The 23,756-nt window shown below is 47.2% G+C and overlaps 1 protein-coding gene across 4 annotated transcripts in view; it reads left to right on the forward strand.

The window, feature by feature from the left end:
* Positions 1 to 23,756, forward strand: part of MTR (5-methyltetrahydrofolate-homocysteine methyltransferase) — a 100,560-nt gene that overhangs the window by 71,364 nt on the left and 5,440 nt on the right. For all 4 annotated transcript variants that reach the window (XM_046027468.1, XM_046027469.1, XM_046027470.1 and 1 more), the window contains 9 exons: positions 3,525 to 3,592; positions 4,178 to 4,298; positions 11,049 to 11,130; positions 14,050 to 14,148; positions 15,226 to 15,301; positions 18,288 to 18,443; positions 19,047 to 19,243; positions 21,733 to 21,933; positions 22,730 to 22,922. In XM_046027468.1, the coding sequence (XP_045883424.1) occupies positions 3,525 to 3,592; positions 4,178 to 4,298; positions 11,049 to 11,130; positions 14,050 to 14,148; positions 15,226 to 15,301; positions 18,288 to 18,443; positions 19,047 to 19,243; positions 21,733 to 21,933; positions 22,730 to 22,922 (1,193 nt within the window). The remainder of the gene's footprint in view (positions 1 to 3,524; positions 3,593 to 4,177; positions 4,299 to 11,048; positions 11,131 to 14,049; positions 14,149 to 15,225; positions 15,302 to 18,287; positions 18,444 to 19,046; positions 19,244 to 21,732; positions 21,934 to 22,729; positions 22,923 to 23,756) is intronic.

Here is a 23,756-nt window from a genome sequence, read left to right on the forward strand (position 1 = left end):
TCGTACATGAGAGTGGATTTTAGATATACTCCTCACTAATTATTACATAGAAAATGTGGATTTTTTTCCCACAAAAAAGTGGGATATGTTGAAAGTAATTTTAAAATTGGATATCTTGTATCTGGTACTTTAAAAATATGGATCTGGTGAAACATAATAACAGAGGCCTGTTTATATTTTAATAAGTTGTTGTTAATGTACATGTGGAGTATGAGTAAAAATTAAGCAGCGAACGGCTTTGAATGAATGGAATAACGTTAACGCGTTCAACTGTACTAAGTCAGGGGTACACTAATCCAGTCTCTCCTGTCCACCACACATGCTCACTTGATGATTATTCATAGACTTTCAGGTTGGGGGCTGTGCATGGGCGTGTGTGTGTTTCCTGGTTTTTCAGCTTTACTGAGATGTAACTGACCTGTGACACTGTGTAAGTGTAAGGTACACAAGGTATTGACTTGCTATACTTCCGTGTTGCCATTTGATGACCTCCATATGATTGCTACCACCACCAGTGCTTCACATAATTCTTGCTTTCTTGTGGTGAGAACGTTTTCTCCACCTCTTGGCTAACACGTGTTACCACTTATCTTGTTGATAAGAGCCCTTCAAACAGATTTGAGGTGATACCCCATTATGAGTTTGATTGGCATTTCCCTGCTCCTTAGTGATGCTTTTATGTCTCCTTTGGAAAAAATAGCTGTCCAGATTCTCTGCCCAACTTACTACTTTTCAAAGGGAGACTTTCCAGAATTCATTAATTAACTGATTAATTAATTTACTTATTTATTTTAAGGAGAAATGGAAACAGACTGTTCACTTGGCTTAAGCAGATTGGAAAAGGTCCGTGGGGACTGCAGAGTGGTAGGGTACTGCCATCTGGGGGTAGCACCTGTGAATTGCAGGGTCAGAAACGAAATTCTTTGTTCAGTTCACTTCCAGAGACAGCAGACAGGAGGCACCCTGAATGGATGGATGTGGATGCATGGCTTCGATTTTCCCTTTTAATTCTTCCAGAGAGGAAAAGGGACTTTATTTATTACAGTATTTTTTAAATTGTATGTATTCTTAGATCATATTGGATGCCTTTACTAAAGCAGCGAGTACAGCTTACATTTTTTTCTGAATTAAAAGCCCAAATTAATTGCTTGTGTTTAGAGCTGTTTTAAGCATTCTAGAAAGATGATTTTAAAACCAGCATTTTCTCATAACATTTATTTTTATTCTCTTTAATTTCTCATGTGGCATAATATAAGGATGTGTGTAAGAAGTGGCCTGTGGACCTGGGGCATTGGGCTCTAGGTGAAGAAGGGAGACCAAGGGAAAGCCCAGGGGAACAGAAAATGGAGGTGTGGTGGAAACAGGACGTGGCAGGGAAGGTGAGGGACAACGGCAAGGGACAATGGGAAGCAGGGCCGCAGCCACGGAAGGCAGAGGTGGCCAGTGTTTCTCAGGGCCAGCTGGGTCCTCATTCTGGACCCTTAGTGCTAGTCTCTTCCTGGCCTGCCTTCTTTCTTCCTTCATCTAGCTGACACCTACTTATTCTTTCAAAATTCAGCTCAGGTATCCCCCTCCTGGGATGCTTCAAGCTCCATTTGGATAGCTAAAGAATAGGGGGCCCATAGGTGGCTCAGTTGGCTGAGTGGCTGCCTCCTGACCAGCTCAGGTCATGATCTCAGCATCATGAGATCAAGCCCCATTTTGGGCTCCACACTGGGCATAGAACTTGGTTTAAATTCTCTCTCTCCCTTTCCCATCCCCCATCCCCAATTACTCTTTCTCTCTTAGAAAGAATGAAAGAAAGAAAGAAATCTTAAACTGAATATTCTGAAAATTGAACTAGTCGTGACCATTAAGATGCTGTCTCCTCCCACTCTGACCTCTCTGCCTACTGTTTCCTTCTTCCCCCATTCTGTCCAGCAACAAGCTCTCCTTACTGTCCTCAAACCAAGTAAGCATGCGTAAGATGTTCCTGAAAGACACATGAAAGACACAAGAAAATGAGAGCAAGTTGATTCTTACTATCATACTGATGATTTTTAATGGAATTTTTAAAAGTACATATACTATGTTGAATACAGTGGGCTTTGAAAGGTATGCCTTTTTGTCTTGATTTAAAGGCAATACACTAACTAATTGAATTTAAATAAAAAAATGTAATATACTGTTTTGCTTAGTTGCATATGCAACAGTCTATACTTAGTCATAGCTTCACAAAAGATCCAATTACCAGAGTTTTTCATGTGCTAAAAAGGAAAGAAAGAAAGAAAGAAAATGGTGTCTTCTGACTCTCCTTATAACTTCTGGTGCCACTGCATTAAAACCTGCAGCGTTTCCTCTACCAGGTCACTAGTTACATACTGAAGGTAGTTACCATTGATCTAAAATTGTCTTGGTTTTTACTGAGGAGTCTGCATGTGCTGATTTATTTGTCAAAAAAACATTTTAAGTGGGGGCGCCTGGGTGGCTCAGTGGGTTAAAGCCTCTGCCTTCGGCTCAGGTCATGATCCTAGGGTCCTGGGATCGAGCCCCACATCGGGCTCTCTGCTCAGTGGGGAGCCTGCTTCCTCCTCTCTCTCTGCCTGTCTCTGCCTACTTGTGGTCTCTGTCTGTCAAATAAATAAAATCTTTAAAAAAAAATTTTTAAGTGATACGGGAGCAAAAAAGTCAGTATAAGACGTACATAGCAAGAAGCAAAGCTCCTTCCTGGCCGGCATCCACTGTTACCAGATGATACCATGTCAAATAGTAGTTGTTGAGCATTGATTTTTTTTTTTTTATTAAAAATTATTTGGGGCACCTGGGTGGTTCAGTGGGTTAAAGCCTCTGCCTTTACTCAGGTCATGACCTTGGGGTCCTGGGATCGAGTCCCGCATTGGGCTCTCTGCTCGGCAGGGAGCCTGCTTCCCCCTCTCTCTGCCTGCCTCTTTGCCTACTCGATCTCTGTCTGTCAAATAAATAAATAAAATCTTAAAAAAAAATTATTTTGCCTATTTTAATGACATTGTGAAAGAAGTGAAAGTGCATGCTATGAAATGCATACTCATGATAAACTTAAATTTTAAATTTTAAATTTTTTTTTTTTTTTAAAGACCCAGGTGCCCCGATAAACTTAAATTTTAAAAATGACTGGAATGGTGGGGGCTCTCTCAGTTTTGAGAACAGGGGGACAGCCTTAACTTACCGGTTAACAGGGCAGATGAAGTTTTATATGTTTTATCAGAGCTTAAAAAAAAAATGTCATATGCCAAAAATGACTGAATCGTATACTTTGAATGAGTGAATTTTATGCTGTGTGAATTCTGTATCAATAAAGCTGCTTTAAAAATTTTAGCATAGCACCTGGCGTGTGGTAAGGACTTCATATGTGGTCATTGTCGTTGTGATGGTTGTCACTACTTCGTGAGCATGTCCCAGGGATTCCAGTTGCCATTAGAGGAGGGTTTGGTAGCTGAATAGATGTTCCTTTCCGCTTTGTCTCTGATGGGTTCTCAATTTTCTCACGTTTCTTTTCTGTCCCTCAGAGTTATTGATTTAGGAGTCATGACTCCCTGTGACAAGATCCTGAAAGCTGCTCTTGATCACAAAGCAGGTACTGTCCACCTGTGCTTCTGGGCTTTCCACTGGATGTCCTCATCCCTGGGGTGTGTCTGTCGTATGAGGATGCCCCAGTCCGCGTGGGACCGCTGGGGCATTCGGACAGTCGTGGGCCAGCTCCTGGGTGGGGGGCTTTCACTGTCGTTTGTAGTGGGGGTTGAATTGGTGAATAGGTACCCATGGAACTCCTCCTAGCTCTGAAGATGGGAAATAGGAACAGGATTCTTATTACAGGGTCATATTAGACTTTTCTCTGGGTATCATTGTTTCTGTGTTTCTTCAGACACTGTGACATGTTCAAGTCTGGGAAATCATACACAATATATTTTATTTGCATGGTTTCCCCAAACCGTGGCAAGCCCATTATTTCAACTTGAAACTACAAATCATATTTGCTACCGAAAGCCAAACAAATAAATTGAAACTCCCCAGAAAAGAAGTCATACAGTTAGAAATTGGGAATTCAAATGAGGTCTTCTGGTCTTTATTACAAAGGTTTTAAAGTGAATCTTGCATACTTTTCTGCATTTTTTTCCTCATCCTCCTTCTTGCTGTCCTTTTTTCTTTTTTGAAATAATAGATATAATTGGCCTATCAGGACTCATTACTCCTTCCCTGGATGAAATGATTTTTGTTGCCAAGGAAATGGAGAGATTGGCTATAAAGATTCCACTGTTGATTGGAGGAGCAACCACATCAAGGTAAGTCATGCTAATGAACTTTTTGCTTTCCTTTAGATTCATTTAAATGCCCATGTTTAAAAACAGTGATAAACCCTGTGTTTTGTTGTTGTTGTTTTGTTTCTTATATTATGCTTAGCACATTCGCTCCTTCTGTATAAGCCCATGAGCGTTTAGTCTCCCCCTGGACAAGAGCGAGTGTATTTTTGGAGCATGGTCTAGGAAACGCCTTTGTGATCTCCCCACCCCTTGCCTTTTTTTTGGATTTCTTTGGCTTGTCATTGTCTTTTCCTTCATCCTCTCATCTCCCCTTTGGTTCCTGAGATTTCTGATAAATACTCCTCTTGAAATCAAACCAAGTGGAGAAAAGTGTGTCTTTTGGCACAAAGACATTGCTTGAACTCCAGCCCACTCTCTGTCTGGAGGCAGGTGTCTGATTGAGTAATTACAGGTTCCCTTGAAAAAACTCCAGCTTTATAATAGTTGAGGCAGGAGGCCAAGCTAGCAAGAGTGAACCAGAAGATCACCTTGGGAAGTTGCTTTTGAAAGGGGGAACCTTTGGAGAAACTTTCCGTTAAGCAGTTTAAAGAGAGTTTTAAGTGGTCACGTGACCGTTCATCAGTTTGTCACATTTTTCCTTGGGTCGTGATATTTGGTGAGAAATATGTTAATTATGGGTACCGTTGGGCTTCTTCTGACCTGTTCCTTATGCCCCGTGTCATTTACTTTGGCAGGGAATAATGCCCAGGCGGGACGTTGAGCTTGGTGACCTGCTAGCATGCAGTTCATTGTTTTTCTGTGCAAAAATGCAATGGAGTCCACTCGAAGATATTTCAAAGTTCCTTTCACACTCTAAGCCATTCATATTAATTGGGTTTTCCAGAGAAACAGAATACATTTACTTTATGTACATTGTATATGTTACTCTATATTGTGTTATTAGTGTATACTGTATATTATATATACAGAGAGGTTTATTTTAAGGAGTTGGCCACGTCATTTTGGGGTCTGGTAAGACTGAAATCGGTAGGGAAAGTCCACAGGCTGGAGACCAGGCAGGAGCTGATGTTGCAGTCTTGGTTCCAAAGGCCTTTCCCTGGAGGCAGGATTCCTTCCTCATTGGGCACCTCTTCTCTTATCTTAATCTTCAACTGACTGGACAAGGCCCAGCCATACCAGGAGGAGTAGTCTGCTTTACCCAGAGTCTACTGATTCAAATACTAATCACATCTAAGAAATAACCTTCCCAGAAACATCTAGAATGATACAGACCTAGCTCCCATGGTGTGACCAAATTGACGCATAAAATGAACCATCATCCCATTTATAATCTGAGTGGATCATTTTCACAAGTAGTAACAATGTTGTGGGTCATTTATTCACTAACTGCTTTTTATCCTTATCCTATAATGTGTGCATTGTTGCTCACCTTACAAAACTGGGTTTGTTTTTCCACCCAGGACTTACCCACTAGAATATAAGGCAGATTATTCTCCAGGGATCTGACTACCCATTGAGAATTGGGGTTTCAGTGAGCAGGGTCTTGGGTGTTTGATAATTGATGATTTTAATGTGAATATTCATCAGCCTAGCAAAGAGAGTGATCAGAGAATTTACAGACTGTTGTGAGGATGAAATACATTTTGAGATCATGATTGTGAAACAGAATACGTGTGATGCTGGTTTCCAAATAAACTGTTTTAGAAGGCAGGACACCACACTGAGGAGTTCAACATCAGGAAACCACGCATAGCTCTTATGCAAATTGGAACATTACAAATGGTCCGTTCTGTCATGTCTCTTACCAAGTAAGAGCCACCAGAGGATTTTAAAAAAACATTCAGAAGCAACATAACGAGCTCCTCCAAGATATACCATATGCAAAATTAGCCACAAATGCCCTCAACAGTTAGAAACTGGTATATCAAGTTAGAATTAACTGGGTCAGAAGTCACCCACTGTCTCTCCATGCTCCTGCAAAACTTCTGTCCTCTTGGTCTGGGAATGGCGACATGATCCTCCTTGAAGGTGGAAATCTGGGTCCCACAACCTCGCGAAGTTCCTTCAGCTCTCCAGTGCTCTGTTTCTGTATGAGCTCCGCCTTTTCTCGTGCTGTTCTCTTCATGCCTCTTGCAGTTTCTGGGAAAATGACTGGAAAATAAAAGCCAGTCACCAGATGTGCGTTCCCTTCTCCATCCTGATGCTAGAACAGCCTTCGCGGGATAGATTCCTGTGCCGTCTCTCAGAACCTCAGCTCGAGACTCCCCCCATGCTGATTCCATTCTAAAACAGCGACGGTGGGCGAGGACTTATTTCATTTTCCTCCAGCCCTCTTCTCTAAGGAAGCCCTTTTCCTGAAACCTAAGTCAAAAAGAGAAGTACACAAGTCAGAAATCTTCAACTCAGTTAATTTTTACAAAACCGAACATCCGAAATAAGTACGTCTAGATAAAGACATGACCGTCATGGCACTCGGGCGCCGGGCTGGGTCCTCCACCGAGTCATCCGCGACAACAAGATGGCCGCTCAGCTGTCTCCCACGACCGCAGCTTGGTGTCGCCTGCGTTTCAGCTTCATAGACATGGAATCCTGCTGTGTGTGTTCTTTTGTGTCCAGCTTGTCTTGTGCTAGGCCTGGGAGGCCCACACTGCTTGTTATCGTGGTGGTTTTCCACTGTGGTACGTGTACTATCTGTTGTATAATACACTGTGGCTTATTATCCAGGCTGCTGTTGGTGCTGTTGGCGGACACTGGCTTTTTCCCCGTTTGGGGCAGTTTGGCAGAATGCTGCTGTGCATGTATTTCTGCCCTGAAGCAAACTTGCTGGGTCCTGTGCGTACGATCATTGGCATTCAGCATTGCTGGGTGGATTTCCAAAGTGATTGTATTAATTTACACTCCCGCCAGCAATTACGGGAGTTCCAGTTACTCCACACCTTTTTCAATTTTATCTATTTTTGTATGGATGTAATAGTGTCTTGGAATGGTTTTCATTTGTATTTCTGACTGTACTGCTGACTAATGACATTGGCTACCTTTTCATGTGTAGGTTGACCGTTCGGATAGGCTTTCTAAGTCCTTTTTTCTTTTTTTTAATTGGTTATTCTGCCTTTTTTCTTGCTGATTTATATGCATTATTTATATTGGATGCATGCTCTTTATTAGAAATATATGGCAAATAGATTCTTCCATTATGGCTTGCCTTCTGCTATTTTAGTTATTTTTTTGGATCACAGTTTTTAATTTTCAGGAAGTCTGATTTATCCATCTCTTCCTTTACGATTAGTGCTTTTTGCATCTCTCTAAGAACGCCCTCTACTCCTGGGAGAGTCAGTTTTGCTGGAAGGCAAGGAACACTTGGGGTGTCTCAGAAGCCCTCTGAGAGCTCTTGCTCTAACCTCCCGCAGAACTGTGGCGAAAACAGCGTGTTCCATTTTTTGCCTTTGTGAACTGTTATTTGAGCAGAGGATGGCTCAAGACTCCCAAGCTGTCATGAAGGAAGATGAGGGGCTGTAACGTGTCCGTGGCTTTTCCAGATCTCAGTGGCCCGTGGTGGCATGATGGAATTAGAACTGTACTCCTGGGACACTTGTGATGAGCCTCTCGGCTGACTGATAGATCCCAGGACAAGTTGAAAGGGCTCTACAGCTGTGGGGTTGTATACACATGTAAGCATGCCTGCAGTTCTGTTTTTAACCTGTAGCTCTGAGAGGATAGAGAACTGAATGTTCTCCTGTCTATATGCATATTGTTTTGTATCACAAGCGAGAAAGGACTTGCATGGAAATCTGGTCCTGTTATCTGTACAGCTTCTCACAGGCCCAAGTCTGGCAGTTAGCACTCAATTTTTAAATGGTTCAAAGCCAGTAACAGCACAGTGTCTTTTTCAGTTATTTTTTGTGAATAGCAGAGAACTCAAAAGGAAGTCACGTTGCTTGAAAAGAGAGGTCATTTCCCAAGTTTTCGTTTCTGTTTTTTAATGAATAGTTAGGAGGTAAAATGCTGAACCGCATAACTGGCGTTGTTTCCCTCGTTGCATTGGCTCCGGGGAACCTTGGAACTCAGGCCCCGGGGGAGGATTTCAGAGACCCAAGTTCTGCGTCTGACCCCACTGCTGACTGCCTCCCATCTTTTTTTCCCCAGACTCTCATTTTTCTCATCAAATTCTGAGGGTTTTTTTTTTGGTCATGCTGCATTTATATAAACCATTTTAATTCTAGAAGGATAAGGCATGAAAAAAATGCTTGGATTACTTGTTCTTTTTCAGAGTTTTTAAAAAGACCTTCTGAAGTTAACACTGTCCTGCCTGTTGGGCAACCGTTGGGGGGTGACTCAGTGAATCACCAGCACTGGTGAGGGACTCGGCAGACACAGAGCTGAGATTCAGCCTCAGGGCCCAGCCCTGTGCTGTTGGTCTGTCGGAGGGGAGAAGAGAGTCCAGTGTTTTCCATCGTTTCAGGCTTCAGAGAGAAGTCTGCTTCCCACTGGAGAGGGTTGCATAAATGGAGGCTTAGAAGAAAGTAGAATCAACGTCATTGTTTTATGAGGAAACCAGAAGTGCCCTTGATGGCCGAGCCAGCTCAGATTTGTGGCTGTGCTCATTTAGCTTTGTCATTTTGTGTGTGTGTGTGTGTGTGTGTGTGTGTGTGTGTGTGCGTGTGCGCGCGCGCATGCTGGAAAGCAGCACTTTGCCTTTATTTGTTGTTGTTGTTTTTAAATAGTGGAATTCATCCATTTCTTCTCGGTGCCCTTGACCAGAAGATCATCAATGAGAGAATGGCCAGAATTGCACTGGGAATCTTTGGATGCTTAATAAATATTGATTGTGTTGACTTAAGATTTAAGACTGCACTGGTTCCCTTTAAGAGAAATGTCAGCCAAGTCACATCAGGCTTGATGTTCCCCGGAGAGGCTTCAGGCAGAATGTACACTGAAGGGTATTTGTGTGTTGGAAGAGCTGACCACCTGAGGAAGAGGGCGAAAGCATTGTCTCACTTTTGTTCTGCTGAAAAGCCAGAGCAGTTTCTTCCTTAAAACTATTCCCACTGTTGGAAAATCTTCCACCTTGTAGAATACCGAAGACACTGTCAAATCTCTGTGCCCCCAGTGAGCTCCAAACAGCACATCCTCGGAAGGCAGTGGAGTCGGTTGGCTGCTTCAGGGCCATGGCCTGACTCCCCCGCCCTGCTGCATTGCACCCCAGCTACCCAGCACCCCAGCCACCCAGCACCCCAGCCACCCAGGCCAGGAGGGTGTCTGATGCCAAGTACTTAGGCCTGTGCCTCTCTTGTATCTCTCGGTTCTGTGACTCTGGGCTGTAGGCCTCTGCTTCCTGCCTCTAGAGCGGGGACAGGTAAAGTGTCAGGGTCTTGTCTGTCTTCTTGGGAACGAACTTTTAGTCATCCCTGAGGAGCCTATTAAAAACACATTGACACATATATTGTGCCTTTAATGTTCCCTTGGTTTTTAAAAATTACCTCAGTAATCTATGCTTGTTATTAGAACATGTCAGTCACTTCAGAGGAATGGAAAGTAAAATTTAGTCTCTCCCTTCCCGCCTTTGATTCTGCCTCCACCCTCCGTCTAACCGGTGTTGACATCTGATGGGGATCTCTCGGGTTTTTTCTGAATATACAGAAACTTACATACCAGGTTGGCAGGGTAGGGCAGGTGAAGAGCGGTAGTACTTGTTTATTTAAAAAGCAGAATTGTAAAACAGACTGTTCTGTTACTTCGGTTTCTCCCCCCCCCCCCACTTAGTAGCACATTCTGGACATCTTCCCAAAGGAAGTGGGTGTTAGTGGAGGGGGAAGACCAGGAAAGCATCTGACCTTGGGAAGAGTGCTGCGGCCTTCAGGGCGAGGATAGCCTGGGAAAAGACTGGGAAGAACGGGCTGTCCTGGGGAAGCCCCAGCGGCTGCCCTTTAAATGCACTCGTGGCAAAGTGCACATTCATGTCCCACCTTCAAGGCCCTGGTGTAACCACTGTCAGGGAGGGTGTGCGAGTGGATCCTCGCCTCTTACACTGGGGTGCCGTGTTCTATAAGGAAGGAGCAGCTAGGGAGCCCGCGCTAGGAGATCCCGTAATCAGAGGGCAGCTGGCTGCGCACTTTGGTGAATTAAGTCACCTCAAGGGTTAAAGAGTGTTTCTTCCTCGCTGCCCAAGTTTCCCAGTCTGGCAGTAGGGGTTCGGGACTGAACGTTGTTGCCGCTTTGGCCTGTTACCTCGTGTCAGATTTATTTAGAGTCTGAGGTTCCTTCCTGCAGTCCAAGGTGGGCTTGGGGTGTCCCTAGGGAATGGGGAGCAGCTGCTAGTGCATGCATCCCCTGCCTGGTGTCTGGTTCTCCAGGGGCCCTGGTGGCTGTCCCAGCCCATTTGGAGGGGGATATGTAGCCTGAGCTTTATGGCAGCAAAGTGCAGTTGACTGGGCTGGTTAGCTCCTTGGTTCAGACAGGCTGCTAATGAGTGCGAGGTCACGGTCACAGCCCTGTTCACAGAGAGCTGAAGACAGTCTACCACATTTTGTCACAGACTGTTTTTGTATCGTGAGCTGACAAATCAGTGTCTTCTCCCCCCTGGTCTCCCCATCTTGGGGGGGGTGGGATGGGGAAGGAAATCCTCTTGTTTTACAAGGGAAATGGGAAGTTCAATATTTGAAGTACCTTACAGCCTTTCCTGGGAAAGCGTTATCTCTGATGGTTCCAAACAAGTGTCGTGGAGGAACTGTCAGCCCTAATGGATGTGTTTTTCTTCCCAACCCCTCTTTCTAGAACCCACACGGCAGTTAAAATAGCTCCAAGATACAGTGCGCCTGTAATCCATGTCCTGGATGCGTCCAAGAGTGTAGTGGTGGTAAGTGTGAGGCCTTGCATCACTTCAGATATTTTGTAAGGAGAGGAGAAGATGCAGAGTTCGGGGTATTTCCCAAGATCATCTCCCTTTTTTTTTTCTTAAAGATTTTATTTATTTGACAGAGATCACAAGCAGGCAGAGAGGCAGGCAGAGAGAGAGGAGAAAGCAGGCTCCCTGTTAAGCAGAGAGCCCAATGTGGCGCTTGATCCCAGGACCCTGGGATCATGACCTGAGCCGAAGGCAGAGGCTTAACCCACTGAGCTACCCAGGCGCCCCCCAAGATCTTCTTTTATTTTATGCAAGTCTACTAAAAAAAATGTGGAAGAAAGCCTATGGCTTGTCATAGTGTCATTGTGGGAGTCTGTATTGCCGGAAGGGGGCCAGGCGAGGAGTCCTGAGCTGGCCACAGAACGCTGGTTTGAGTAACGTGGAACCAAGACGCTTGTGGCCTTGACACCAGCCTGGAGGGAGAGAGGTTTCAGCCATTTACATGCTCTTACAAACATGAATATATGACGTCTTAACTTCAAGCCAGAGCTAAAAAGCAATGTGGATTTAAAAACAAAACAAAACAGAACAAAACAAAAAAAACCCCTATGTCCAGCTAAAAAGACTTTGCTAATGCAGCAAGGGCCGAACCAGAAGCCAGATGAGGTGTGGGCACCGGTACTCCCTCTGGTCAGGCCAGCTGGGCGGCCAGCAGTGGTTAGCTCTCCTCAAACACAGAGAGTGGCCACCTTCTGAAATTATTTAGACTCAGTCTTTTGATCCAACTGCAGTGGGCATGGCCCAGGCCCATGGTCTGGACTCGAACACTTGGAATATTGTAAAATGTGGCAACTACATAGAGCTTTAAGACTTCAGGATGCCCCTGCTTTCTTTCTTTCTAAATGAAAGCCAAGGTGCCAATACTTAGTTATTTCTAAATTATTAACTATATTTTCAACTTCTTCCCTCTCATTGTGCTGTTATTGTTATGAAAAATAAAGAATAGAAGCATAAAACATGTCTGAATGGTTAGCCTGGAAACCCACGACAAGCTCTGATTTTGTGGTGGAAAGATCCCAAAGATCAGCCCGTATAATGGGTATGAGCTTGTTTCCACCAAGCAAGTCAGACTGGGCAGGGAGGGTCTTGTCCCGCGGGCTCTGGGCGCTGGGGCCCCCTGGGGTGTGGACGGTGCCTGCAGACGGGCATGCTCTGTCTGCCCAGTGGGAGTCAGGTCAGAGTCCTGTTAAAAGTTCTTCAGGTGTTTAGAAAATCAGTGTTTTACTTTCTCAGAGTCTGAAATCTAGTGGAATGCAGTATTTTAAATAATATTTAAACACACCAGTTCGTGTACTTTGGGGAGCTCGAGAGTCAGCATCCCCATCCTGTCTTCATTTAGCTCTGCTGGGTTTCCTAAGAGAAGACTCCATCGAGCAAAGGTGGATGGAAGCCCAGGAAGTACTTTGTGGGGTGAATACCAGGCTCCTTTTGTTAGGCTTGTCGCAATGCTCCTCTCTGATTAGGTTCCTTGAAATGTTTTGGCTTTACACTAACTCTTCGGGGATTGGATTGCTGTGAGAGATGCTTGGAAAATTCATGTAGATGTGTAGACATTTCAAGCCAGTGGGCTCCTCAGCCATCGTCCAGTCTAATTTGGTCAGTTTCACATAATGATACTGACCTTCCACGCCCTGTGTTGGAGACTCCAGCTGGAGGCTGAGATGATGGGGCAGTGCAGGGTTTTGAGCTGATGGTCGCCAGCAGCTTTTTCTTCTTTCTTGACGATGGTATTTTGAGCTTTGCTGGGGGCTATTCTCTCATCACCTTGATAATCCCAGTCATAGACAGGATTTAACTCATCCTAGTTTTATAATTGACTGAGTTGCCTCCTGTTTCTCAGATGATGGGTTTCCTTTCTTTTCCTAGCAGAAGCTCATGGTTGACCATGGACGTGAGTCTCATTCCTTCAGCAGACCTTTAGTGAGGAGACACCTCGTCTGTGCCAGAGCTAGAAACTGGGGGCACGACAGTTAAGGTGCAGTCCTGCCCTCCAAGGGCTTGTCCAGTTGCCTCCAAGTGGATACGCAGACAGACACTAACAGCCTGTGGGAAATGCAGTGAGGGAGAGATGCACCAAGTACCTTTGAAACACAGAAGAGCGGTACCTACCTAGGGTGTTGTGTGGGTCCCCGGGACACCGTCAGTTTCAGTGATGTGCTTAAAGGACTCCCCAAACTCAGAAACACCATTCTACTCACAGTCACATTGTATTGCTGCCAAAGGATACAGATTAAAATCAGCAGAGGCAAAAGATACCAAGAGTAGCATCCAGGAAAGGCCAGGCACCAGCTTCCAGGTGTTCCCCCACCCCCAATCCCCTGCCCTTGTGGAATCCTAGGGACAGTGCTTAATCCTTCCTGAAGTGATGTGGGATTCCACAGGCAGCACATTGCTGCCTAAGGAAGCTCAGCCAAGCCCTGGTGTCCGCAGCTTCTCCTGGAAGTCAGTCCCATAGGAATGGAATGCTAAGCACCTGACTATTCTTAGTTACTCCAGAGTCAGACAGATACAACATGAGCCAAGTCTCCCCCCAGATGACGTGGTTAGCAGAAACTACCCTGGGTGCTCCAGGTGGATGAAGAGTCTTAGGCAGGATATCACCAGGGCTTTGAGCTGATCTCTCAGGAGCCACCAAAAGCCACCTGATTCTCTGGAATATGTGACAGTTGGACATCCTCTGTCCACTGAGCTAGTCCTCAACTGTGCACCCCCTGGCAGGAATTAGCAAAGCTGGCAAAGGGAGAGGGAACGACGAGAATGAGGGGGAAGGCTTCCTAGAGGAGGCATCATCAGAACTGACCAGTGTTGCTCCTGTTTTCTTTGTCTCCTTTGCTCCTCTGTGGTTCTTGAACGTCGATCTTGCGTGTTCAGTGCTCGCAACTATTAGATGAGAATCTAAAGGATGAATATTTTGAGGAGATCATGGAGGAATATGAAGATATTAGACAGGACCATTACGAGTCTCTCAAGGTGAGTGATAAAAACACTGCTAGTTTGGGCATTAAAATGATCCCGCATTTTTTAATGTGACTTTATTGTTTTAAGGAGGGCAAGGATTTAGGATCATTTTAGAGATGCCCTGTTTCCTAGTTCAAATTGGAATTCCCTGGTGTCTAAGGTCCCAGTAATTTGGGGTTATACTAAAAGTAATTTCATTCATTCCACCAAAGATTTATTGGGTACACAGTAGCTATTAGGTGCTGGGCCAGATAGCAGAGTTATGAGAATGAATAAAACATTCCCAGCAGGAAGACAGGAACTGAAACATTATATAGAAGCAACCCTCCTGGATCCCTGTTCTTGAAATAGCAGAAGAAAATGAAGACATCAGATAGGACCGTTGTCACCTTTCTCCCTCCTGCCTAGTGCAGACTCTGCAGAGCAGTGTTACAAGAACTGTCCCTCTCTAGATAAGCTTCAAGGAATCATTGGAAAGCAGACATAATCACTTGTTAGAAGTCGCGGGGATATTTCTTCCCAGTTTATCTGCCTGTTGGACCTTGTCTGTGGTGGGGCGCCCTTTGGGGGTGGCTCGGCAAGTGAAAGGAGACAACCAACAGTGTGAAAACAGGTGTTTCTGAGGTGTTGACTAGCCCAAGATACTGTGCTTGGCTTTCTATCTCTCCTTAGGTCTGCCTACGGTTGACCGTTTCTTGGTTCTGCCTTCTGGTCCGAGGGCTGGCTGATGGCAGGCTGGGTTAGCCCTGGCCTCGGGTGTTCTCGCTCTGGCCTCGGGTGTTCTAAAAGGACAGGCAGGACGCCACTCTGTTGCTGTATGGTTACTGCACGGTTAAGGGATCAACATATCAGTATTTAATGGATATTTACTGACTCTTTACTCTGTTGTTCTGGTGCTAATGGGAAGCCGCATTGGGTGTAAAAGGAAGAGCTTTTTAGGATATGAATTTTCAGTAATAAAAGAATTTGTGGGTTTTTGTTTCTTCTTTTTTTTACAGAAGTCCCATTCTAGCTTTTGGGATGCACTTTAGTAGTATCAGTTGAAAAGCTAAGTGTCTCTGACTAAAATAACTTTTCTCTTTTTCATAGGAAAGAAGATACTTAACCTTAAGTCAAGCTAGAAAAAACGGTTTCCATATTGACTGGCTGTCAGAGCCCCCTCCAGGTCTGTCTGTCTGTCAGTTAGAGAAAGGCTGTGTGATCATGAGAGCTGGAGAGGTGTTGGTATTTACTTAGCTACAGAATCCAGTGGGCAGCTAGAGACTCTTAATCGTGTCTACTAATAGTGACAAAGGACAATGATGATATTGAAAAGATAAGTAAATAGGTACCATTTATGGAGGACCAGGCTGTGTCCTGAGACTGGGCAGCTCTGAGTGCTTGACACAACTCTGTGGTGGACGTGCTGTTGTCCCCACTCGCATGTGAAGACCCTGAGTTTCAGGTCAAGAGCTCAAAAGGTTTCTGGGGTTCTCCCTCTGGACTGTCTTCTGACCCACACTCTTTCTTCTGTGTGGGGCTCGAGGGGGCCCTCCACAGCTTGATGTAAGTTCTGGAGACCTGCCTGGCGGTGCTGTCGCTGAGTGGCCTGGGTTGCAAGGCAGGCCAGAGTGTAGACATGGACTGTCTGAGATTGAAGATGCCCTCACCCTGAGGAGACTTTTAGAACATCCCAGCAAAGCAGGAGCTCCTATCTCTTGTTCACCGTCTCCTGTTCTCTCTGAATGCTTCCTTCTATGTCTTTTGTGCGTTTCTTTTTCCCTCTTTCTTATTTCCAGCCACGTCTCTTGCCTTATGGAGGTATTCATGAGGGAGTAAAAGATGGGAGATGTTTTGACATGCTCAGAGAGGCATGAGGCAGAACTGAGACCAGGTAAATAGGGGTTGTATTACTTGAATCCGTATTTCCAAGGTAATACCTCAAACCTGGTCTCCTTGTTCACAACATCTGTGTTGTGCATATGCTCGGCAGAGTGGAGATCGTTAAATTGGAAATGTACGTGAGACTGGTTCTGATTTTAGTCCTACTGAGCTTAGTGTGGTTGAGTAGGAGAAATGCTGTATCGGGAGTCAGGATGTCCGGGTTCCACTCCCAGTTTGGTTCCTGGCTCTGAATCACTGAAAGACCTTGCGCGTGTCACGTCTGTGGTTCACAGTTTCTAACACGTAGAAAGGAGTTACCCTGTGGAAGGTTGTGAGGATAAAAGAAGTTCAACTTCTGAAAAATGTAAATCACTGTATAATCCAGCTGTTATTTTCCCTTTACCTTTCTCTTTGAAGTTAGAAAAACATGATAAGGGAAAGTCCCACTTTGACCCAAACATCCAGCACGATTCAACGGAGACAGTACTGTGAAGGCAGTGGTGGTGTTACTTTTCGAATGGCCATCTGTCCCCAGGGTGGGGCTGCTGTGGGGCCCTGTACCTACGGCTTCAGAAGGGCCGAGGCCCAGAGGTACAGCCCTGAGGTCCAGTTCTGAGGACAACCCAGTCTTCTAGTAGTCACAGGAAGTCACTAAAGGGAGAAAGAAGGGCTCTTCTCTCAAGGTCCTTGGTGGTAAAATTCCAGAATAGTGTCCTGCAATGACTACAAGGCAAGAGGGAGCGTTCATCCAGAGGAAACCTGTAGTTTCTTCTTAATGGTCCGACACATCCACACAGTAGAATATTATGAAGAAGAGATTGTTCTGAATAGGAAAAAGATGACCAGCAACAAATGAGAAAGAGCTCCCATGCGCATGTATGGAAAGATAGAGGTTTCCAGGCAGAAGTAAGAAGCGGCTCTACTTTGCCTGTACTTTTCTCCCTCTCACGTCTACCTCTGACTGTGTGGTGACACAAAAATACCCTTGAGCCTCTGGTGTTAGCCTGGAGCACCTGAGATGAGTAGACTGGAAGTTCTCTGATCCCTGTTTACAGAGCAGGGAACTGAGGACACAGGGGCCAGGAAGCTGGTGGTGTGGTGGTGACATCTGACTGTGGCCCGACCCCCCGCAGGATTGGGGGGTGGGGTGCAGGAATGCCGCCCCTGTTGACCCAGGGAACCCTGGGACACCGTCTGTCTCCGATTTCTTTGACATTAATTCACTTACGGTCTATTTTAGACTTGCAGGGAGCTGTAAAGAACAATATGTTGAAGATTCATGATACCCACTAGCCACCTAAGAAATAACCTGGTGTAGGGGCGCCTGGGTGACTCAGTTGGTTAACCGTCTGCCTTTGGCTCAGGTCATGATCCGAGGGTTCTGGGATCAAGTCCCATATAGGGCTTTCTGCTCAGCGGGGAGTCTCTTTCTCCCTCTGCTGGCCACTCCCCCTGCTTGTGCTTTCTCTCTCTCTGACAAATAAAATCTTTAAAAAATATAATAGGGGCGCCTTGGTGGCTCAGTGGGTTGGGCCTCTGCCTTCGGCTTGGGTTGTGATCTCAGGGTCCTGGAATCGAGTCCCATATCCAGCTCTTTGCCTGGCAGGGAGCCTGCTTCCCCCCCACCCCTGCCTGCCTCTCTGCCTACTTGTGATCTCTCTCTCTCTGTGTCAAATAAAATCTTAAAATAATAATAATAATAATAACCTGGTGCCCATTTAAAAGAAGAAGAAAACCAAACACAAAGCAGCACATGCGTAGTGGGAGTCGCCCTTGTGCTCCTCCCTCCCCCGCAGGATCCTGAATTTGATGCCTGTTTCCATGCATTTCCTTATATTTTGCCTGCATACGTATGTGCAGTGGGCAGTAGAGAGGACTGATTCACATTTCTAACATTGTTCTAAGTGGGTTACTGCATGTGTCTTTCTACAGTGGCATTCATTGTAGTATTGTCTTCATTTGTGCAAGTGAAGAGAAACCCAGGTTTCTTCTCTTGGACTGGGGGCTGAGGAAAGAATTTCCAAGGGCAGTGTAGACAGTTCCCCGGGAAGAGTGGTCTGATTTAAGATTCGCTGTGGAGTTACTCCTTCTCCGTGATCTCTGAAAGTTCCACTGTTTGTAAAACAAGTCCTATAGGTGGCAGGCGACAGGAGGGAGGGGGATGGGGAAGTCCCAGAGCAGGGAAGAGCCAGCCGGGCAGGCATGCATGCAGGCGCGGTGGCCATGTGTGCTGGGCACTCAGCCCCAGGTTCCGGCATCGTCCTTGACATCAGGCCTCCTCTTTACAGTGAAGCCCACGTTTCTTGGGACTCGCGTCTTTGAAGACTATGACCTGCGGAAGCTGGTGGCCTACATTGACTGGAAACCCTTCTTTGATGTCTGGCAGCTCCGGGGCAAGTACCCGAATCGAAGCTTCCCCAAGATATTTAAGGACAAAGCTGTAGGTTAGTTCAGGAAGCCCTTCCTTTCTGCTCTGCTGTTCAGATGTAGTGTTGGGACTTTGAGGATGAGAAGGGGAGGCAAGCAGAGGGTATGGATTCTGTCGGATATAGTTTATGGTTATAATTTAACGTATAACATAGGCTGTCATTTACCTGTTTAGCTCTTCCGTGGTTTTAAACTGCTAGTTTGGTCCATACTTATGGGATAATTGAGCATTTTGTTGATCTGTTCTTTAATAAATGCTTATTGATGTCAGTTTCGAAGCAGGCTCTGTGTTGGGCCCTGGCGCTTAATAGAAGGTAATGGGAGTGCCCTTGCTCTCCAGTGCATGGCTCAGAGCTGGTATGGTGATGGAAGGATCTGGCTGGCTTCACTTGCTGAGGGGTCCAGGTTGGACTCTCTCAGTTTAACTGAGGCAATTAGGGGCACTGTAGTCAACCCGAACTGCCAACCCCAGCCACGGACAAGCAGCAGTGAAATATTTGGGGGGGAAAGGGAGAGTGGGAGAAGATGGCTGAGGAGGAGGAGTGGCTTTAAAAAGAAGTGCTTTTTTGCTGGCTCTCATTGGCATTTTTAAGTGAATTCTCACCATGTTCTCCAAATAGGCGAAGAGGCCAAAAAAGTCTATGACGATGCCCAGAACATGCTGGAAGTGCTGATCGATCAGAAGAAGCTCCGAGCCAGGGGCGTTGTGGGGTTCTGGCCGGCGCAGAGCGTGGAAGATGACATCCACCTGTATGCAGAGGATGCCACGCCGCAGGCTGCAGAGCCCATAGCCACCTTCCATGGGCTAAGGCAGCAGGTACGGGGAGCCATGGGCTGCCGAAAAAAACATCATTAGCAATTCCATAAGCCTGGGCTGTGTCTGCATGATAGGTCTGTACTGCCTCACCCCGGAGGACCACTCACAGGCATTTGTGAGGACGGTGGTGAGAAGGAGCCAGGGTGGATTGAGAGGCTGACCCCTTGCACCAAGAGGAGGGGGTGTTCGAGATGGTGCTGGACAGGCTGATGGGGCATGCTGTTGCTGCCTTGGTGCTCACACACAGGTGGACATTTCCTTAATCAAAAACATCGGTTTGCATGCATGCATATTATTAAAATAGGCCAGTGGCTCCCTATCTCAACGGGAAGACAGGCAGGGACACACATTTTCTGAATGTCTGTGAGGGGCCAGGTGCTTAGCTGGGTGCTGGCCAGACCGTCGTCCTTCATTTCCATGCCGCCTTGCCGTAGACAGTTTACGTCTCCATTCCATGGGGGTGGGGGAGGAAGGCTCACGGAGATGGTGCTACGTCCATGGCCTCAAAGAGGGGAGCACAGCTCGTCGCACCCGGCCGCTGTTCCTTCATCGCGCTGGCCTTCTTCAGTGTCGTGTGAACCGGCATTTCTGAACGCGGCTGGCTCTACTGTGTCCCACCGGGAGAGTGCAAATACCGTGTGCGTGTCCCTGTGGCGGTGAGGAGAAATAGTTGTCCTCCAGAATTGGAGCCGGAACTCACCAGAGCCATTAACAAAGGGTTGTAGTAAATCATCCTACAGAGTTCCACTGCCATTTTCAGTCATTTGGAAGTGATAAGTGTTGCTTTTAATCATAAGCACCACGTAATTCATAGTGATGGGTGGTTTCACTATAACAGAATCTGATTCTGTAGTTTGAGACGTTGCTACCATAATAAGGTCGGGGAGGGCAGCTCCATCGCCCCTGCCCACGCCCAGGCTCCGACACCATAGAACACAGGCCGCCGGCTCTAGCGTCTGTTCCTGCCCCTCCTCACTAATCAGCTGGTGACTTTGCTCCTGCAGGTGTAACTCAGGTCACAAACCTCTGCCCTGGCCAGGTTTTTACATCCAGCGCCAGTCGTGACCAGGCAGGCTGTGGCAGGCCGTGTGAAGGCAGTTAATGGAATGACTTCTCCGTGTGCATATGTTACACATTCAGATAACTCACTGAGCTTTCCCCCAGTGTTCTGGAAGATTCTGGCTGCGGCCACTTACTGCCTTGAGGGGCTTCTGTCTCGGTGACTGTAGTGACTGTCTCTTCAGTGCTGTGGTGCTCTGTGACCTGTCTCCCTCTGACTTCTGTTAGTGAAGAATGATTGATGGACAGAGTGCAGCTGGAAAGCCGCTCCTCCCCGCGTAGCGGTCTCTGTGCTGTGACATTTCTGGGGGCCATGATCAAACACCTTCTGGCCGCGTAACTATTTCTGCCCAGTTGGCTTGGCTGTGCTTGTTTCCAGAGCCGGCAAGCAAATGATAGCTCTAAAGCCTCTGGTGTGCTACTCGTTGATTAATTGATCAGTCTTACGTGCCTTACAGTAGTCAAGAGCGCGGGTTGTGGCATCAGACCCCTGACCTACCACTGGCAAGCTCTGTCTATCTCTGGTTTCCTGTCTGAAATGGGCCTGATGATATCACTTCCTTACTTCACAGGGTAATTGGCAGCAAGAAATTAGCGAATTCACGTGCAGCACCAAGAATAATGCCTGATGTACAATAAGCACTTAGAACATGCTAGTTACTAGTTACTGGCTGTTCATCTTCCCATAAGCACTCAGTACATACTAGTGACTGGCTGTTCTTCCCATAAGCACGCAGTACCTACTAGTTACTGGCTGTTCATCTTCCCAGCAGGTATTTCTTGGTTGTGAAATATGTATATGACCTTATCTGCCTGCTTGGTGGCAGGGGGCAGTCCGTCACCATTTGGGCATGAGAAACAGGCAAGGATGGGCACCCAGCCTGGAGGAAAGGCTCCCAAAGCTAGGTTGCTGAATTCTGGGTCTCCCGAGCCACCACCGTGGCTGGCGGCATGGGGTCCTGGGCTGCTGACCGGACGTCTGCTGAACTGCGTCTGCTGATGCAAACTAGAGGCTTATGCATTTAGCGGATCCCTTTTGGATGTAACTTTCAGATTTAATGTTGATTTCTAATTGAAAACACCTTCAGGGAAAATTTATTTTAGATGAATGCTTAGGGTTCCTGTTGCTAGCACAGTGCCTGGAGACATGTGGTAAATGTGGGAAGGAGCAAACGCAGGGATTTCTTGACTGACATGTCACGTCATGTCATGTATTTTTTTAGAATCTTATCTCTTGTTGCTTCAACAAATATTTATTGAATACTTGCTACATATCAGGCCCTCTTCTAAGAGCTGGGGATATAACAGCGAACAAAACAGACCTCCCTATGCGAAGCTTAGATCTGTCTGCTGAGACTAGATTGCTGTCTGTTGCACGTTGCTCCCACGTCCGCACTGACGGTCCGTCCATCTGTCTGTTGGGTTTGAAGGCCGAGAAGGACTCTGCCAGCACGGATGCATACCACTGCCTCTCGGACTTCATCGCTCCACTGCATTCCGGTGTCCGCGACTACCTGGGCCTGTTTGCCGTCGCCTGCTTCGGTGTGGAGGAGCTAAGCAGGGCCTATGAGCAGGAGTGTGACGACTACAGCAGCATCATGGTCAAGGCTCTGGGAGACCGACTGGCAGAGGTAGAGCGGTGGCGCTGGGCACGGGATGGGGAGCGCTACGGGGCCAGGTGCTGGGCAGCCCTTGGCATCCACGTCCTGCTGTTTCGTTTTTACCGTCAGATGAGGCTGGCGTTAGCATCCCATGCAATATTACTTCATTTTAATTTTTTATTACTATTTTTAAAATTTATTTTATTTTTCCAGTGTTTCAAGATTCATTGCTTATGCACCACACCCAGTCACATGCAACTTTAAATCCGCTTTTCTCAAATTGCTCTCACACATCATGTTTTGGGCAAAGGACACCTCCAGCAGTGCCACTGTTCCTGTCCTTAGAACCACGGTGTCTTCCCTGCGGTTGTGATGTCTCCCTTTGCTTGTTGGGATGTCCTTGTGAGGTGCCTGAGAAATGCAGGACAGATTCCTGTGCCAGGGCTCCTCGTTCTCCTGTTGGGATGCGCCATAGATTCCTCATCTTTCTGTGCGTGGCCAGGGTCCCCTCTCCCTGTTCCCAAAGCTGGCAGGGGAGTCCTGGCAGCTGGAATGGTCCCTGTGTCTCCTCCTGGCCACTGTCAGGGAAATGTTTTAGTTCAGGGCCCTCGAATCCCCGAGGTCCTTGAAGAGGGGACATCAGAGCCCGGGCAGAGAGCCGCTAAGGGAGCGACAGGCGAGCTAGGAATCCTGTCCCGCCCCTCTCGCCCGGTTCCTCCTGCTTGCAGTGCAGGTGAGGGGGGCGCCCTGGTGGGCTTTGAGGGCAGGTGGGCTGGGGGGCCGGGAGCTCCTGCCTCACCCGTGCACACCTCGTTCCCTGCTGCAGGCCTTCGCGGAGGAGCTGCATGAGCGGGTCCGCAGGGAGCTGTGGGCCTACTGCCGCTGTGAGCAGCTGGATGTGGCCGACCTGCGGCGGCTGCGCTACGAGGGCATCCGGCCGGCCCCCGGCTACCCCAGCCAGCCTGACCACAGCGAGAAGCTCACCATGTGGAAGCTGGCCGACGTGGAGCGGTGCACGGGTGCGTGTGGGGACTGGGGGGCGCCCTCCCGCTCTGTGCGGGTCACGGTGTGCTCCTGTCACAGCAGCACACATGGGGCCACACGTGTCAACATGTGGAAAGGCTCACAATGAAATCCCACCCTTTCTCAAGTCTGGTCTGGGTGCTGATCACACTATTTTACGTCCACATTATTGAATAGTCGTCCCACGCCCCCACTTTTAGATTGATCGACTTCCATTACTTTCTCTGAACCTGTAACAGATGGGAATTCAGCTTATCACACTGCCCGCCCATCTCCCGCCGTGATTCCCCGCTACAGGGCTTGTCACGGCTTCTCACCTCTCCATTAGTGACCCTCGTAGTCTTCAGTAGTTCGCGTCACTTCCTCCTCCCGTCGCTCACAGACGGTGTGTCTGGACACGGCTCCTGCTCCTCAGCTCTTCCCTCTCCTGGCTTTTACCCTTTATTGACACAGTTAACAGTGTCAATGAGTGAATCAGAAGCCATCAGTGTCGATCAGATGAAGGGGACTTGGGTTCTGGTGAGGGACTGAGGCATTTGGGTATATACTGCCAGGAATGGCGTGGACTCCCGGAACCATAAGATACCGATTCAAGTCCTTCCCTGCTATAAGCTACCTGGTGCTCTCTGGCAGTGTTTAAGTTTCATGCTGCTCTGTTCCTTGTCCATAAGATGAGTGGCTTAGATGGGACAGCCTGGGACCCCTCTGAGTACTGCTGTGGGCTCGTTCTCAGGGCCCGACTGTTGGTCATCCCAAGGGGCAGAAGTCTGGGGTCCACATGGTACCTTCCTCCCAGGGCTGGCGCTCCTTCTCTGGGAGGCCCAGGATTA

The sequence above is a fragment of the Meles meles genome, chromosome 13, assembly GCF_922984935.1.
Source record: "Meles meles chromosome 13, mMelMel3.1 paternal haplotype, whole genome shotgun sequence".
Taxonomy (NCBI): Eukaryota; Metazoa; Chordata; class Mammalia; order Carnivora; family Mustelidae; genus Meles; species Meles meles.